General features: G+C 41.8%; 1 protein-coding gene across 4 annotated transcripts in view; it reads left to right on the forward strand.

Annotated features, from left to right (window-relative positions):
- ESRRB (estrogen related receptor beta) overlaps positions 1–18,419 on the forward strand; it is a 218,818-nt gene that overhangs the window by 52,200 nt on the left and 148,199 nt on the right. The window contains exon 1 of one of the 4 annotated variants that reach the window (XM_048486028.1): positions 14,416–14,659. The exons of 2 other annotated variants lie outside the window; for them this stretch is intronic. In XM_048486028.1, coding sequence (XP_048341985.1) covers positions 14,610–14,659 — 50 coding nt within the window. In that variant the 5' untranslated portion in view covers positions 14,416–14,609. Of the gene's footprint in view, positions 1–14,415; positions 14,660–18,419 lie in introns of those variants that run through there. One more of the 4 variants, XM_048486025.1, reaches the window with a different exon arrangement.

The raw sequence follows: 18,419 nt of genomic DNA on the forward strand, positions 1-18,419 counted from the left end.
TCACACATGATTTGGCTGGAAGTAAGTCCTGCGCAGTGACTGGCTGGCAGTGAGTTGTCGACACATGTTCCAACCTTTACTGAATTATATGGTATGATTTCTTTACTACATAGAAAACAGTCCCAAGTAGGAAATAACCCATAATCTACATAAAGTCTGTCTAGTCTGATATTTGCAAACATGGTACAGCACGACTTCTCAGAGTGTCTATGTAATAGGTTCATAAATTCGCTTTACTATCCTATTTTTCTGTATAAATGCTCACACAATGGCTTCCATGCTCAGAAAAAGAACCTCTTTCTTCCTATCTCTCTTGGCAACTTGGATGCTGTCTTCAAAGTACCCAAGGCATCAATGTGCCCAGGGAAAAGTAGTCCTCCACAGAGTGCTTGCTGGGAGAGGTGTGCACTTGGGGAAGATATTTTCCTACCCATGCAGTTGATTGACTCAGCAGTTCTGAGCCTGTGGGACTAGTTGTGGCACCAACTGCAGTCCTAATGAGTGGGAGGGTAACAGACAGAGAGCGGGAAGAGAAAAGTTACAATATCCAAAAAGGAATGAACAAATTAATTTATTTTTTGCCTGTTTGATTTCATTACGCAGAGGAGGAGTTAGTTTTTATACCTCTACCATTAAGGAGACTCATAACAAGGTCCTTTCCCTTCCCCTCCCCACAACAGACACCTTGTGAGATAGGTAGGGCTGAGAGAGTTTTGAGACTTGTGACTAGCCCAAAGTCACCCAGCATACTTCATATGGAGGAGTGGGGAAACAACCCTCCAAAAGCAAAACTGAATAAAGTCAAAATGGTGTCTTTTTTTCATTCATTTGGAAAGGAGCACACACTGACATTTCTTTGTATAAGCTATACTGCAGCCTGTCCTTGTTCCCCTGTCTTGCTCACAGCTGCCTCTGTCCATTTTTCCTGGCACAAAATTCAGGTGATCAGGTAGCAGGCAAGCCCATTTTCCACCTGGTTTGCTGCGTGTGTATTTTTTTAATTCATCAAGCGATTTGCAGAATTGTGCCGTGTCTGCATCAAAGCTCTGCCTTTCCTCTGAGAATATTCTGTAGGACAATCATGTTGGACGGGGTTGGGGGGGGGGGTAGGGGCTGCAAAATAATGTCAGGACCTCTTTGACCCACTTTGTTTCCCTTTGTTCGCATGCAGCCTGGTGTTATCAACCAGTACAATCAAGTTTGCTTGGCACGGCTTCCAGGTTCTCATGTATATTATATCAAATGAAAATTCTGCCAGTCATTCTGTCAGCTTCCTGGGATGTTGGCCATTGTTTTATGATAAAAGGTTAAAAAAGTAAAAAAAGAAAAATTAATCAGTCATAAATTTGCTGAGTCATTAAAGTACAGGGGGTGGAAGTGTGAAGTCAATTTCTGAGTCCATCATCTCTGAGAACAGCACAGAGGCAGGTGTGGGGGGGATGAGAGTTGCTGTTTCTCTTTAGAGAAGAGGGAATGTGATGAGTTTATGCCCCTGTTGTCAGAGTCCATGTTACCTGCGTAGAAGGGGCCCAGCACTAGTATGAGGCCACAGTTTTGTAGTGAGATGCTAGGATCCATCCTTGATTGTGAAGCACAGCAGTTTCCATTGATCATGCAGCCTGCGAAGCTGCTTCCTTTTTCTAGTGTGGCGCAGGAGTGCTGTAATAGTGTTGAGCATCATGCTGTACCCCAATGATGGGGGCGTGGCTCAGGGGTGAGTCTGCTTTGCATGCAGAAAGTCCCAGGCTCAACTTCCAGCATCTCCTGTTAAAAGGAATAAGCCTCAAAGAAATCTACCTGGGACATTCAGATCTGCTTTCAGGAACAGTTAACAATACTGACCTTGACAGTCTCTTTCTGAGGTCGTTTCATGTTTATTGGCTAAGAAGAGGCCATACAAGCCCCCTTTATGCAGAATCCTATTGCTTGGATGGACCCATTGCCATTGCAAAGGCTAGCACAATCCTCATTTAGCCTTAAACATTGGCAGGGTAGGGTAGGGGTAGGAGGATAATGTCTTCTTTTTCAGAGGTTAGGATGTTGCAGCAGCTGGATATAGGTCTCAAACTATTACATTATCCTCTCATAAGACAGAGGTTGTGTCCTGACCTGGATGGCCCAGGTGAGTCTGATCTCGTCAGATCTCAGAAGCTAATCAGAGGTGGCCCAGGGAATATCAGAGTAGCTATGCAGAGAACAGCAATAGCAAACCACCTCTGCAAGTCTCTTGCTTTGAAAACCTTAGGGATTCACCATAAGTTGGGTATAACTTGACAGCACTTCACATACACACATAAGCCAGAAGTTGTAATTCTCCAGTGACAAATAAATACATTGGAGTATATGGGACACCATATTATTTGACCTATGTGTGACTCCATTAAAATGCAGAGAAAGTCCCAAGATGATTTTGGTTGCTACAGGACAAAAGGCTGCCACTATAGAATATTAGAGTGTGTTTGGCAAAAAGGATCCCTTGTCCAGTGAACAAAAAATCCATTTAAATATGCAGGTTTCTCCAGTAAGTCATCTCTACAGAAAGATATAATTTCCCTTACATGACAAACTCATGGCAGAACTAATAGGGATGCTTTTCATACTGAGGGGTGGGGGAGAATCAGTCTTCAATGAGTGAGTGAGATCTCTCTTCAGTCACTGTAGAGGGATATAGCAGCTAGTTACATATATATTTGGATCTTAAAGAACCTCAACCAAGCTATTGAAAGAGAACATTTGTGACTACAAATGAGGGAAGAAATTGCACTACAAGTTAGTGCCAAATATTTCTCCATGTTGGATGTTGCCTTAGGATTTTGGCAGCTAAAGTAAACAGCGGAAAATTCTAAATGATGTACATTTAATACTCCACTGGGAAGGTACAGTTTACTTTTGTTTTCTACTGGCATAACATGCTCCCAAAGCATATCATAAAACTTTATACATAGCCTTATGGAGAGAGGGAATACATTTATGGATGATGATATAATCTGGGGTCCACCAAAGAAGAACATAATCACACACATCAGCATAGTGTGGATGTTGCATTACTTTGTCTCTTGAGAATCAAAGTAGGATCTTTAAAAAAAATGTGCTACAGGCAAGAAGAACTGCAGGTCTAAAATAGAACAGGCAAAATATGTGTGTGAAGGTTATCAGGTTAACTGTGGTGGGAGATATAATCTCCACTGCAGGGGTTAAATCAGACAGTAAGAAAGTTCACACTGTTGAAATGCTACCATGGCTTTGATTAAAGCATTTTGGTGAGTGTGTGGGGAAACTGGAGAAATCTGTATTGAATGTATACAAACCAAGTGGTCCTGCTGAAGAAAATTTAAGAAAATAAAAATGAAATGCAGTGGGATATGCATAAGGAAGAGTGATAGACTGCTGACAAACAACAACTTCCTCAAGTGTGTATATTAAAATTTTATGTTCCAAGGTAGGCCTGTCAAAACTTCACCTAGTTCAGTAATTCTGCAGAAACATGATGATCACTGGCGACCTTTGGCAGTAGTATATTCATCTAAATCAAGGACTGATCAGAGTTTGTGAGAAAGAGTCACTGAGGATCTTGTTTACTTGTGAGTGCTTTCATCCATACCTGATGGTGGAACAGTTCAGATGGAAAGAGGCTCTCATAATATTGTTCTGCCTACACCTCAAAGTCTGCCAAATTACTATACCTTGAGTACTAATGGTGCTTGTGAGTGCAGGGAATATTCCAGTCTTCACCGCTGTGAGTACTGGAGGAGGAGATGGAGGTGACATTGTTACCACTGAGTGACAGGAGGCAATATCTGTGGAGCTGCATCTGCAATATTTTGACTAGGGGACTCCAGTTTGAGCGCAGAGTGCTGACATCACTTGCTGGCACTAGGTTTCACTATTTACTCAGCAGCATGATGCTGCGTGGTGCTGCAGCAATGACAGGGATGCCTATGCTGCCGCTTCACTCACTGGTAGGAGTGCTGCCTCTCCCTTCAGTAATGCAGAGTGGTAGCGGCTTGAATATTCCCCCATGAGCAGCTGCTCTTAGAGCCTAAACGAATGATGATCAAAGTATGATGTGATTGTCACATCCCAAGTAAATTTATGTTTATGGTATGTGCCATTTCCAGAACTAACACAGCATTTTGAATATAGAAAAGACATCAGAGCTTGAGGTACAGGCCTATGTACACTTACATGTCAAGCCACTCCCTGAGGTAGACCTTCCCAATGGAACAAATTAAAGTACAAACAAAAAGATGACTGAAGAGAATTATGAAGGAAGTGATTGTTGAGGAAGGTCATAGTATAAAGGTGGCTGCTATCTTGGTATAAGAGGTTACTGGAAATGCAGACATGAAAGCTGAGCCATTGATAGTAAAACTGTTATACCAAAGAGTCTCTAGGAGAAAATGAGGGCTTTCTTAAAACTGAAAAAGTGTAAAAGACGAGCATGAGACATGATGTACTGTCCACAGATCAATCAAGGTATTGTTAATACAATATACCGCTTTGAAATTTCAGTCAAGACAAGCAGAGCCCTGAAACATTCAATCAGTACCACAAAGGCAGTATGAAAAAGTGTTTATCTGGTACTCATCTTAATAGTTATAGATTATTTTTCTTTGTATGAAGAAATATGTATAAATAGCATGGTATAAGCAGTACATCTGTGATGGAAAGATCAGCCAATTCTTTTGAGACCTGGCATTCCAAGTGAGGCCTTTAGTGATAATGGCCCTCAGTTTGCCAGTGCTGAATTTTGAAATGTTGATATAGATGTTATAAGTAGCCTACAGTACTCATAGTGGCCCAGTAGAAAGATTTCTGGGGAGTGAAAGAGCTGTGAAGCTGCAGCCAATTTATGGCAATTGTAAAGTTTTCAAGGCAAGAGATGACCAGAGGTGATCTGCCATTGCCTACCTCTGCATAGTAACCACAACATCCTTTGTGGTCTCCCATCAAGTACTAAGCAGGGCCAATCCTGCTTAGCTTCCAAGAGGTAAGCCTTCAAGTCAGGGTGGAAAGTTCCCTACAGACAAACACTTGATGAAAAAATAGCATCCAATGGAGACATGACTACAACATGACTATATTTCTTACCTGTTGAAATGATGTGGTATGGTTTGTCCCCAGTGACACTAATTATCTATTCTATAGGATCTGTTCTATGAATTACTAATAATTACTCTGAGAAATCATAGCTACAAAGCCACAAGAAGAATAAAGGCAGGGAATGGCCAAAGAGAGATGGAACATTCATATTCATCTATAATACAAAGAAATTAAAGGAGCCACATTTTTGCTGCAATCCAAGGGTTCTTTGCTTCCACCTAGAATATTCTTTGTCTTCAACAGAGGGACAGAGACTTCTGAAAGCGTCTATACTTTTCACCATGCAAAAGCAAGAGGAGCCACACCAGCAACCAGAAAGCCATTTGCTTTCCACTGAAGAGCTGGTTCCTGGACACTCGGCAAGAAAAGTGAAATCTCATACTCTAAGACCAGCAAAGAGAAAAATTGATGTAAGGAAGGAGAAACTCACTCCAGAGTGGAGTACAAATTGCCCAGTTTAGGATTTCCTTTATTTTTGTCCCATCATTATCCCTTCCCTCTGCACTCTGTGTTGTGGATAATTTTGAGGTAATGACTCTTGGCAGGCAAATGATTCTCCAGTCGCATATGCAAAATTCCGTCTCCCCGGTTACTCAGCTCAAATCCTTCAGATGCTCCCAGACTAGGTTTTCCCCAGTAAAGCCACTCTAAGGGCCACTTTTCTTTTTTGATTAACCTTATTAACGCTATTGTTGCATTAATTGGTGCAAGCCCTTTTTCATTTTTTTACAATTTTAACTCAGTGTTTTTCTTTGTAATCTCTTCTGTCAGCCCTTCATTCTGTCTGCACTCCACAACATGCTCCTTCTGCACACTACAATTGCCTCCTATCCTGTCCCCCACTACATAATTCTCTTACAACTTCCATTTCTAAATAACTCTTCTTTCCCCCCCTTGTATCTCTTAACTTTCTTGTTTAGCCCTCTTCACAAAGTTACAGTGAGTGCGTGTGTACAGTGTACATTTGATTTTTCTTTAAAAAGACAGTGAGTAATTTGCACATTACATTCAACATGTGTCTAGTGCAGTGGTTCTCAACCTTCCTAATGCTGTGACCCTTTAATACAGTTCCTCATGTTGTGGTGACCCCCAACCCTAACATTTATCCATTTTATAGATGGCGAACACTGATGCAGAGAGTCTTAGGCAACCCCTGTGAAAGGGTCGTTTGACCCCAGAAGGAGGCATGACCCACAGGTTGAGAACCACTGGTCTAGTGGAACATGATTGAAAGCCAACATCTATCCAGCTACTGTTCCCCAGTTGTGCTTGCAAAGGAAATGAGTGTCAGCTCTTTCTTACAGATGTACGTACATACATACAAAATATGTGTACTCCCTGGAGCATGTAAACAGGACTTTAATTTTTACTTCATTTTTACTTGGGGAGGGACCTTACCTCTTTCACTTTCTGAACTAACCATATAGTAATTGAGTCTCAGGTGCAGATAGCCTGTGTGGAGTGGCTGGCTAGATGGTTGGCTGCCACAGATGACCCACATCTCTCAATTCAGGGAAAGGAAGAGCAGAGCAGATGTAACAATGCAATCGTTGTTTGGAACACCCCTGGGGAGTACAAATACACAGAAAGGTCTCCACAAGACTTATCCTTACTTGGGTTCTATAATCATATCTGTGGGAGGGAAAAGCACTCATTCAGGGTTTTTGAAACGGAGACTTTTCAGTTTCCAGTTACTGATGTGAGTCATGGGTACAGGGCTTGAGGCCTGTTCCAGAACATAGTTGTAACTGGTAGCTAGAAGTATGTTTTAACAAATGTTCATTTTATACCCAGCATGAGGATACATTCAACATGGAGGAGAGAGGCGAAGGGAGATGCTGAAGTCCTTTTTTAAATATTGCAATTTATTGCTAGCCTAATGCAAATCTAATTACATATTGAGTTGTCAAACTTTCTTCAGTAAGTTCCAGAGTTGTTTGATGTTCTCTTTAAGAAAGAAGAGGCTGTTTTGTGAGTGGATGAAGTTTTTGTGTTGGGAAGAGGAACAGGAGTTGTGGGCTGCATGCTCTGGTTTGTTGCTTTGCTTCTTGATGTGAATGGAAACTGGTGAGATGCCTGTTCTTTGTGGATCATTCTACTTCTGTGGGGCTTTCTGTCATAGACTTTGCAAAGAGCCCTAGTACTGTTCCTTCTGTTATACTGAGTTTGCCTAACATCAGTTGGGATGAGACTAAATGCTATTGACTAAGCTCCCCAGTGTTGCTGTGCTTTCAACAGCTGATATAGTTTTTGTCTTGACCTATGGGAGTTTTGCTCAGATGCCAAAAGCCTCTGGTCTCCTCTCCCACTAATACAACTGCATTAGATCTGAAAGCAATGGCTGATTGGATTAATTGGTGTGATCAGTTAATTAAAATGGAGATCTAATTTGCTCAAATTAGTTACCTGGGCTTTCCCAGTGCCAAAGCTGGGATCTGGCTTTATTCCTTGTGCTTTCTCCTTCCCGTTGTGGTCTTTCCATTTTTTTTCCTTTAGCAGAATTTGTTGAAAATTGTTGGATGAGATCTGGTTCTGGTTGTTCAGGTTGAAGAGGAGAGCTGAGAAAGTGGGGCCCACAGCACGCATGGCCAAATCTCAGCTGACTTGGTTTTTTTGCTGCTGGGTGCTTCTTAAACAGCAAGGGAGCGGGGAACAAGTTGTTGCCGAAAGGAACTTGCTTGGATGAGAAAGATCAGAAGAACTCATTGGGATAGGCAGGCATGTGTTTGCATTGTGGCTGTTTCACATAGGAAAGGCATTGCCTCATGTTCCAGCCATCACGTGATGGACCTCCATATGTGAACTCATCCTAAGGTACATTTCATAATATATATTAAAATAAAAAATTTGGTTGCATGGACCTAGTCTATCAGAAGCATTTTGAAAATCAAGTTTTGAATTTAACTGTTTATGAGTGTATATGCGTATTTTGGCACAATGCTTTCCCCCCCGGATCAGAGGGACTCATGTGGTTTGCCAGAGGTAATTTTCCTTTGCAAAAACTGGCATGAGCCCTTAGTGGAAACTACGCTGGTTCTTTACCTGTTCTCATGATGAAAGAAGGCCATTGCTTTTTCTTCATCATGTGAATCTGCTATACCACATCACATTTTTGTCAAAGGTCAGTTTTGGAATGCTCTAAAGCTCCAAAACAAGTCAAAAGAATTCTTGCTTTCAAACTTGCAGAATATTCCAAGTGATAAATACAGGGGAACCCACATTAGTAACCCATTCACTTTCTGAAAGATGGAAGTGGCTATTCTGGAAAAATGAAAAGTTTCATTTGTCCTTTTACACTGACTATAAAGTATTATTAATTTTCGTATCAATAGTGGTTCTGTTGAGCCTTTTCAGAAATCCTCCATTCTTTTTTTTTTTTGCATGGGCATTTCTCTGTCAGCAGGAGTCCATTATCTGAGCACAAACCTTCATTGTTACCGTTATCAGTTAATTAGAACCCATGAAGTCTGTGCCAGCCAATCAGGTGGCTCCTTGGCTCACTCTACTAGGTCCTGATAAAAGTTAAAACCCCAAATTAAAAACTTCAGCCATTGGAAAGCAGCACCTGTCTTAAAATTCAACATCTGTTCTTGCAGGTTCAGCAAAGTGGCAGAAGAGCACGAAAACAGCGGGGCACATTTTGTTGTTGCTTTGGGTGAATCTTCACAGACTGGTGGGCAGAGTCATTGTGGGATGTTGCTTTCTAGAGAACTAGATAATTCTGAAACACACCATGGCAGGAATCCTTCCTTCAATAGCAAAAGCCTCAGTCCTGTGATTCCTTGAAAGTGCGGGGCCTTGATGAGCTTGTGGGACTTCCCACCCTGCTCATGGGCTTCCCAGTACAGTGAAGCCGTGCATACACTTCTCTTCATGTTATTAATGATGATCTCCTGTGGTTGGCTTCTTTGTACTCTTGGGACTTGGTCACTGGCCCTTGGTGGTGGAAAGTGTCATCTTGTCGCAGCTGACTTCTGGAAACCCTGTAGGGTTTTCAAAGTGAGAGGTGAACAGAGATGGTTTGCCACTGCCTGGCACTATGTAGCAACCCTAGACTTTCTCAGAGGTTTTCCATCAAAGTACTGACCAGAACTGGCTCTGCTTAGTGTCCGAATCTGACAAGATCAGGCTAGCTTGGGCTGTCCAGGTCAGTGCCTGACTCATAGAGTAAACCAATGATATGTCTCCCTAATCTTGACCCAAGATATTGAAAGAATTATTCTACCACTGTCCATCCACTCTCATATGCTTTTCTTTATAAAGTTGTAGAAGGTTCTCTCACTCAGAAGCCCTTAGGACAATGGATAGAGTTAGAAGCTATTGAAATGCAAAATGCAACATGGGTTGTTGACCAGTCATAAGTAGGCCTAGTTCCTAGTAGTTGTATCAGGCAAAGAATCATGGTGAGAGTTGTTCCTGCCTGATAGTTGCATTTCCTGTTCCCTGTTTTGGAGCACACCTTGTCCTTGGTACCTCATTAAGCTGGAACCAAATTCTAGAGTCATATCATCTTGGATTTGACTAGATTTCTGTTCCTCAAAATAAGTCCTTTTAATTACCCTTTCAAACCACAGCTTAAAATACTGATATGGCAGTCTATATAGAAGTGTTCTGAAATATCATGGTGAATAAGAAGATATTGCTGTTGTCGGTTTTCTGTGTGGCCATGGTCTGGTAGTTTTTGCTCCAAATGTTTCTCCCACATCAATGGCTGACATCTTCAGAGGCATGGCACAGTAAGATGTGTTTTTCTCTGTAACCCAGTGTAGAGTAATTGTGTGGTGGGTTATATATTTTGTTCACTTTTCTTTCAGAGAGCCATGTTTGTATGAAAAGACTTGGAGAAATACTCAGAGGCATAGCTCCAAGGGGGTGGGGGTGGAGCGCGACGCACCAGGCGTGTGCCCCTGGGGGGGCGTACCATGGTGGGACGGAGGCATTCCGGGGCAGGGCGAGGGTGGAGGATGCACCGGTGCACTGGCCGTTTTCCCCCCTTGCTACGCCTCTGGGAGTACTGCAAAAAGCTGAGAGGGGAGTATTGTTGATGACAAATGTGTCCAGGAGGAGTCCTAAAGTCAATGACTATTCTGTTAGCATTGTATACGACTGCTATAGAATTATATCTGAACCTGAAATAAATTAGCTCTTTATTGGTTATTTAGGGGAACATATTGGTCCCAAACTTTTATTTACTTTAGGAATTGGATGTCTAAGTAGGTTTGATGCCAAGGAACTGTTCCCAATTACTTGCAGTCAACACTGAATGAACAAACCCTCCAGTATACATAGAGTCATGCACAGAGTAACATTAATACCCAAAGACAATAACTGATTCACATTTTACAAAGTCCACGGGTCTCCCACATTTCCACTGTGGGTAGTGTCAATCAGATCTGCTCCGGGAGTTCTGTGCCTGGAACTTAATTCCCAGGCATGTGAATATTCAATTCAAATTAAGACCATGGTGTGTGAGAAGAGGAAGCTCAAACCATTTCCTGCACTGTTTTTTTCCAACCTGAAATGTCCTTTTCTCGACCTGAAATGGCACTGGGGGGATAGACAAGCTTTCCTGTGGTCCTAACAGAAATCAGACTCATGTGTACTTGGGAATGAAGTTCTGAGCATGGAAATTGTTGAATTGACAGGAAACAGCAATTAACAAAATCTTGCTTTTAAAAATCCTGAAGTATGTAAACCATTGTCTTGTTCAAAGGTATTTCTAAGTTCTATGGGGATATTTAAACATAAAAACATGGCATATTGCTTTTTATGAGTTAAAGTACAATTTATATACAGCAAGATGAACATCAGTTTCATATTTGGTCCTGTACTCTAATATTGTCTTGAGTTCCACATTACTGACTTTGGTCACATAATCAATAGTGTACCATACTCTTAAATTCTCTCAGTCTTTTTGCAGTCTTGTTATATGTGAGCTACAGTATAATGTATTTCCAGTTTTTCTGTCTCTCCCTCTTTTTTGTTCTTCCCTTCTTATACATCCTAGCCTGGACTTCCAAGCCACCAAATACTCAGCTTTTTAGATAGGTTTTTCCCCTCCCAGCACATGCATACTCTTTGTACTTCTACTTCCTCTGTGACAATATGGAATTGGTGACAAAGTGCTATCAAGTCACATCTGAATTGTAGCAGCCCCATATGGTTTGCAAGGTAAGAGATGCTCAGAAGTGGTTTGTCATTGCCTGCCTCTGCATAACTACCTTAGACTTTCCTTGGTGGCCTCCCATCCCAGGACTGATGAGGGCTCAGGCTGCTTAGATTCCAAAATATGATGAGATGAGGCTGACCAGGGCCATCCAGGTCAAGCTATAACCGATGCATGGATCAGGAACCACTGCTTGAAGACTTGGTGGCTTTTGAAGTTGCTAATGGAATACATTTAATCCTTTATAGCCCATGAGATTCTTGGTAGGCATAACATTAAACAAACTCATTAACTTTAATGAAGCTGGAATGATTCATACCAACTGAACTGTTGGCCCTGTGCTTTAACCCCTTTCTTTTCCTCAGACTCCTGTAGAACAACAGAATATAGGAAACTAGCAGATTTCTGGTCATCCCTTCCCATTTGGTTTGAGTGCAAGATGACAAGAATACTCTTGTAAACTTGTGTTTGTTTTAAAAAAAAGCATTTCTATTCATGAGCTCCAAATTTCATAAGTCTGGTTTAAAAATCTTACAGAGTAACTTTGAATAGAGTTTGGCCACTGGGAGGTGGTAAAATGGGCTTATCAGAAGACCACTTCTGATACTGCCCATTCCACATAAGGGATTGCTTTTGGAACCATTTTTACAGAAGCATGTGTAAAATGTTTCTTTGTAAGACTCACCTGCACAGGAACTACTGAGTGAGTCAAAGCCAGGTAAAGAAAGCACCTAGAATTACACTGGGTGAATGAAAACTGGTTGGAAACTTCAGCTGGTCCAAAATACAGGAGTCAGGTTATTGTCAGAGAGTTGGATATAAGGATCATATCGTCTCTTGTGCTGAAAGATCAGCACTGGCTGCCTATTTGTTTCCAGGCACAATTCCAAGTGTTGGTTCTTACTTTTAAGTCCTTAAATAGTTTGAGGCAGATTACTGGAAAGATTGCCTCCTCTCATTTTGTCTATCCACCAATTAAGATCCTCTCCAGAGGAGGAAGAAGAAGTGTTTGGATTTATACCCCACATTTCTCTCCTGTAAGGAGTCTCAAAGCAGGTTACAAAGACCTTTCCCTTCCTCTCCCCACAACAGACATCTTGTACGGTAAGTGGGGCTGAGAGAGTTCTGAGAGAAATGTGACTAGCTCAAGGTCACCCAGTAGGCTGCATGTGTAGAAGCAGAGAAACAAACCCGGTTCTCTAGATATGAGTCAGCTGCTCATGTGGAGGAGTGGAAAATCAAATCCAGTTCTCCAGATAAGAGTCCACTGCTCTTAATCACCACACCATTCTGGTGTATTTTATGACTCCATGTAGAGATGAGGCAGGTGGCAACCAAAAAGACAGGGCTTTTTCATGTTCTCTGCCTTGAGGCTCAACGGCAAGCTCTTTTACCCTCCTTCATGTGCCAGGCCAAAGCACTTCTGTTTACCCAGATTTTTGAGTTGAAGCGTTTCACTTTTAAAGTTGTCATTAAAAACCATGTCTAGTTTGAGGGTTACAGATATCATGTTGATCTACTTAATGCTATCAATATTGATAATTTATTGTTGTTGCTTTTTATTATATTAATGTATTACTTATGAGCCACCACCTCAAGCAGGTTGCTGGAGTAGCGGCACATAAATAAATGGTACAAGTTGTGAGGCTTATCCGTTCTGCTGATGTGTTCAGTTCCACATTGCTGCAAGAGTCATTCCAGTGGGGTCAACTGTTTCGTCAGAAAAATTCTTAGGACAGGCTTGTCCCTGTAGGTGCATCAAGCACTGCATTTCACATCATACTTTTGCAATTGTTGGTGTGATAAAACTAAGAACATTGAAGTCTGGTTGATTCTCAGTAGTAAATGTGCTTAACTCTTCCACTGAAATCAAGAGGAGTGTTTACGAGATGGCAAACTGGGAGCACATACATCACTGTTATTGGGTTTGCCTGTTCATGCACAGCAGCAGTCCCTGTGAATATATTCATAGCAATGTAACATAATTCCTTCATGCATATCACACTTCCACTTCGTGTGTAAACTGTCCTTTATTCCTTACAGAGAATAGTGTACACATGTACACATAGTGTACACATGTAAAGTGAGAAGAGAAAAGTGAAGGAAACAGTAGTTTTTAAATTCGTGCATATTTCTATCTGAGTGGCCTTTTTGCCGCTGTTTTTAAAAATCCTCTCATGGTCACGGTGCGGGTCTCCAGCCTGGCGCTAACAAACAGGACCGCGACGTTCCAGTGATCGACAGCCGACAGCCTTGCGCGCGCGCGCCTGCTCTTCCCTGTCCGAAGCGGGCGGCACGGCACGAGGCGAAGAGACCCTTTGAGCAAGTTGTTTTCAGACCTTGCAAAAGGGCTGGCCGTTCAGCTCTCCGTCAGGAACCCGGAAAACGCCGGTTGCCTAGCTGGGGAGTGTGATGTGAAACTCCTCAGTTGTGACTCAGAGCGGATCATGTGGAGTGTAACTCCAAAGCTGCACACAAACACACGCGTCAGGCAGCGCGCTCCTTCCTGATTTGTTCCTTCGGCTTTCCCCCAAGCTCATCCGAGAGCCTTTCGGGCAGCCGACGGCCCTCAAGCGCCCCCTCCCACGAGCCAGACGGGTCCGGGACGCCCGCGCAGACTTCCCCGCGCGCCTGAAACAACCCGGGCAAACACTCGCGTTCAAGAGCGCGCGCGCACAGACACCCTCTGTCTACCCACCCGCCGCGAGGTCCCGACTCTCAGCCGGTTTGCCAGTTGCAACCTCTGCCGAAGGGAGGATTGTGCGGAGATCGCTCGCTCACTCCCTCCAGCCTCCAGTCCCATCCAACTCGCCGGCTCTCTGGCAGCGACAAGCGACGTGCCCCCGTTTGGGTCTCTGTTTGGCCACGTGCGGAGATGTCGCGCGCGCTCGCTTGGCCCACTGCCCTGTCGCCTTCCGACTCCTGCCTCCCCCCCCCCCCCCCGTTTCCTCTGTCACTTCAAGTCCAACCCCTGAGAGGGAGCCAATAGCGGCGGGGCCATATTCATCAGTCTGGCAGTCTTAAAGCTACAGTGGGGGCTCGCGGCGCCTCCATCTCTTTGCGCCCGTGACTCCTCAGCTGTCTCCCTTCTCTCCGCCGGCCTCAGTGTGGTTGGATGAGTGGGAGTGTGTGGATGTGCTGATGCGTCTCCCTTTCTCCCGCTCTCGTCCTTTCTGCCCTCGAGTCTTTCCCTCTCTCCTCCCCCCTCAGTCCCCCTCGTTTCTTTCTTCCTTCTCTCCTGGACATTTGCTGTAGTGACCGGTCCGCGCTCTTTCCCTTTGCGCTCTCTCTCACCTCTACTCGCTTTTCTCTGGCAACTGGGAATGCTAAAACAGAACTGATGGACATTTCCGAACTTTGCATCTCAGACTCCCTCAGCTACCACAACCAGTAGGTGCCCTCGTTGCTTGCTTGCTAATGAATGTGACTTTTTTTTCTGGTTTGCCTCTTAATGGAAGTGACAGGATCCCAGTCTAGTGGTATCGCGCTGCTGGAAAGGGATTAAAAAAAAAAAACACCTTTTGCTTTCTGCATTTATCTGAAGACACTTCTCTTGGGAGATGTGAAAAAATTGGTGGCGGTGGAAATCTTGTGCACTCAGGTGTAAATAGCTTGCTCTCCTTTCAATATGGGAAGGATGCAAATCCTCATTTAGGACAGGTGAGGTACCCAGCCAGTGAGCTGCAAGGGATAGAGGCTTCTCAGTTCGGACAGTCTTTAGTTTGCACGACTTTAATTATATATCACATAACTTTCTTTCCAAGGCATGCATATTGATTAAAAGGGGGGTTTCACTTTTGTTTGCTTATTATTAATAATAATCATTGCTTTCCAAAGCTTGGGGTTTTGTTTTATTCTCAGCAATTTTGACTTAGATGCATTAACTCGCAGAAGCATTATATACCAACAATTTTATATTTTTAAAAATTATTTGGCTTTTAAAAACAGATATACCATCTGAAATCCATACAGAGAACCAGAAGAGTCTTGTGGAACTTTGAAGACTAACAGAATGTATCTGATGCAGAGAGCTGTTTTAGGAAAGCTTGCAGCACATAAATTTGCTTGTCTTAAAGTGCCACAAGTCTCTTTGTTGTATTGGCTACAGTAGATTAACAGGGCTCTCCCTCAGGGATTTGCCGCTAGGGAATTAGGCTCTTCAGGTATGTAGTTTATACAGTGTGAGAATGAACAGTGGAGCAAGTATCCCAAGCTGGGATGGAGAATGATCAGCACCTGCTGGCATTCTATTTCTTTGTGTGATGTGATTGGGGAAATGTTCAGTGGTGATGCTTTGCATGCAATTGTTATAGTAAACCAAGGTTGAGACTTGCATAGAACTTTGAAAAGTGGGTGGAATTCAGTAGTTATTTTGTGACTTCTCTGCTAGTGTAATTCATTCCTAAACTTCCTTCCTGTTGATAAAATAATTTCTCAGCCAAGCCCCCGTGTTGGTTTGTTTTGTCTGGATGAATATCCCAAAACTTCACTGGTGTCATCTGACCCAGAACACTGTCAACACCCCAGACAGATCTGGTGTAGTTTTAATGGCAACACCATAGCAGGAGCGAAAGGATGAATGAATAAAGTATATTTTCAGTAAAGACAATCTTCTCTTTTCCTCCTGACATTCCTCTTTCTCCTCTTTTTCTAAGTAGCTGTCACTTCTTGTCATTTCTCAACCCATTTTATATTGGTCCCTTTAATGGCAATACAAGACACTGCAAAACTAATCTACATTGGGTTTTGTTTAGTACTATGGTTTCTGCCAAAACCTATTAGGATTAAAAGTCTCGCTTTCAATCTTTATTTACAGTTTTCAACAAAAAATGGATTAAGAATAAATATGGAATTGAGTTAAAGAGTGAAACTTGATCTCCTTCAGAAAGAATACCTTAATTGCTTTGTAGCCACTGACACTGTTTTATTCCGCTTAACTTTCCCCCCCCTGTTCACACAACCTACTTGTGGAATAAGGGCCATTCATGCCAAACCACAAAAATAGCCAAAAGTTGAAGCGCTTATCTGATTGTTTGGAATGGCTTGTATAATTTGATAGTGCTAACAGAAGTTCAGCAACAGTACTGTACCTAATGTAATTTCATCTGCTTCACTGTTAATTTGGTTACTAATTAAAGAAACAAAAAAATGGATCAGGATGATGTACCTCTGAAAATCTTAGCATAGAACAAATGGGTGGAGTTTACCTATACAGTTTACCTTCCAGGTAATAAACTCGTGGTTTTACCAAAATATCTTTTTTATACCTAAAATATTTTGGGGAACAACAATTTGAATGGGTTTTATGTATTTTTAAAAGTGTATATATTCAGAACATTATGAAAATATTCAAAACTCTTTTTGAGCAATAGATGAATGGATAAAAAATCCTTTATTCGGTCTTTGAATGTTCTGTTTCAACTTTCATTGATACTCCTGTTGGATAGTACACAGTGTAGCGATGAATCAAGGCCAGCTACTGGTGCATTATTGCTATTTAGTTAGAGTGCATGTAGATTTTTAAAGTTGTATCAATAGAACAGGACTACTTTTATTAACTATCAGTGGCCAGGTATCATCTGTCACAAGTTCCTACTAAGGACAGTGTTCATGTAATTGCACAGTGTTGCACAATTATTTAAAAGCTTTTAAAATTATTTTCCTGCCTACATGTATTATCTTTTTCAATTTCTCAGCATGATCACAGGTCATTTAGGTACATTGCACAATTAAAAAAAAAACTTAACCTCTCATCTGTTTTCTGTAAAAACATATGGGAAAATGTGCATGAATTTGTAATGTTTTGCACAACCCCTCCCCAACCTTTGCAAAGCTAGTTTGTAATAAAATGGAGAAAATGTGGCTACATCTGGGGACTAGTGCCTTTTAGATGTTCCAAATTCTTCTTTGGGGCATAATAATGAGAGAGGATGGTAATAACAGGTAAAGAAGATATTTATGCATATTGTAAAATTTATAAGAAAGCTGTATACATTGCTGATTTCTCATCTTCTAGTGATTCTAAACAAGGCCTGGCTGAATTGAGGAAATTCAAACTCAGGACATGGTCTCCTGGATTTTACCTTCCTGGTTAAGAAACAGTCTTTCCCCTCTTCCTTCCCTGACTATTCAAGAGATGTGAGCACTAACAGGGAAAAGAGGAGCTGGGCATTGCCTTTCACTGGTTCTGAACCTCAGAACCTTGCCCTAAAGTGACCCTGAAATTTTAGTTCTATGGTTCTTTATGAAGTCTGCTGTTTGTAGGATACTGTTTGGAATAATTACTCGTGGTTGCTAAAATGTGTTGGAAAAGTTTTCCAATCTGTAGCAGGAGGAGCAAGATCCAAACAGAAAGCCTTTTGTAAGAGCAGGATTAAGAAGACAAATAAAACAAATGAATTTGCAGTTTATCTTGTAGGCTGAGACAGGTGAAGTGCATAAAATTAGTCAAAGCAGACTGTCAATTTCTATCTGCATACAGTAACTGCATAATATAGATCTGTATGTGTGCATAAATATGTATGCTGTCCCTCTATATCTATGCATATATATCATGTCTGTATTTGAGTTTGTAAATCCATTGTGTGTACCTTAAAGTGAAATCCAGTACTTTTTCCTCTTTAGCATTAATATCACAGTCCAAGATAAGAAGTGTTTTTCCTTGTTTCCTTGTAGTTATGCCTCCGATGTTGTTTAGGATTGCAGGAAGATACCTTTTTTTGCCATTCCTAATCAATAGCTTGTGCAGGAGAGTGAAACTAAGGTTACTGTAGTAGGTAAAAATGATGCTACAAATGATGCTCCAAAGCATTCCATGATTGTCATGCGTGCCCATTAAAAATTATTTCTTTCTAGTGAAAGAAAGATTCATGAAGTGTTACCACCGTAAATGCACAAATGATTAACAGTTGAAAAAAAGTGAAAAACAAATGAACGCAGAGAGACCTAGATGCAGAGGGATGTAGTATGATTCCATTTGTTATTCAAAACTAGAATAAACTCAGGGGATGGGAAAATTAATTTCTTTTGCTGTTCCTTATGTTGATCTTTATTTACAGGCTAAAGAAATGTGACTTGGTTTCCAAGTACTTGCTTTTGTAAATGAAGCAAAATCATTGTAGGAAAGGCTGAAATAAATGCTTGAGTTCTA

The sequence above is a fragment of the Sphaerodactylus townsendi genome, linkage group LG02 (genome assembly GCF_021028975.2).
Source record: "Sphaerodactylus townsendi isolate TG3544 linkage group LG02, MPM_Stown_v2.3, whole genome shotgun sequence".
NCBI classification, from domain to species: domain Eukaryota; kingdom Metazoa; phylum Chordata; class Lepidosauria; order Squamata; family Sphaerodactylidae; genus Sphaerodactylus; species Sphaerodactylus townsendi.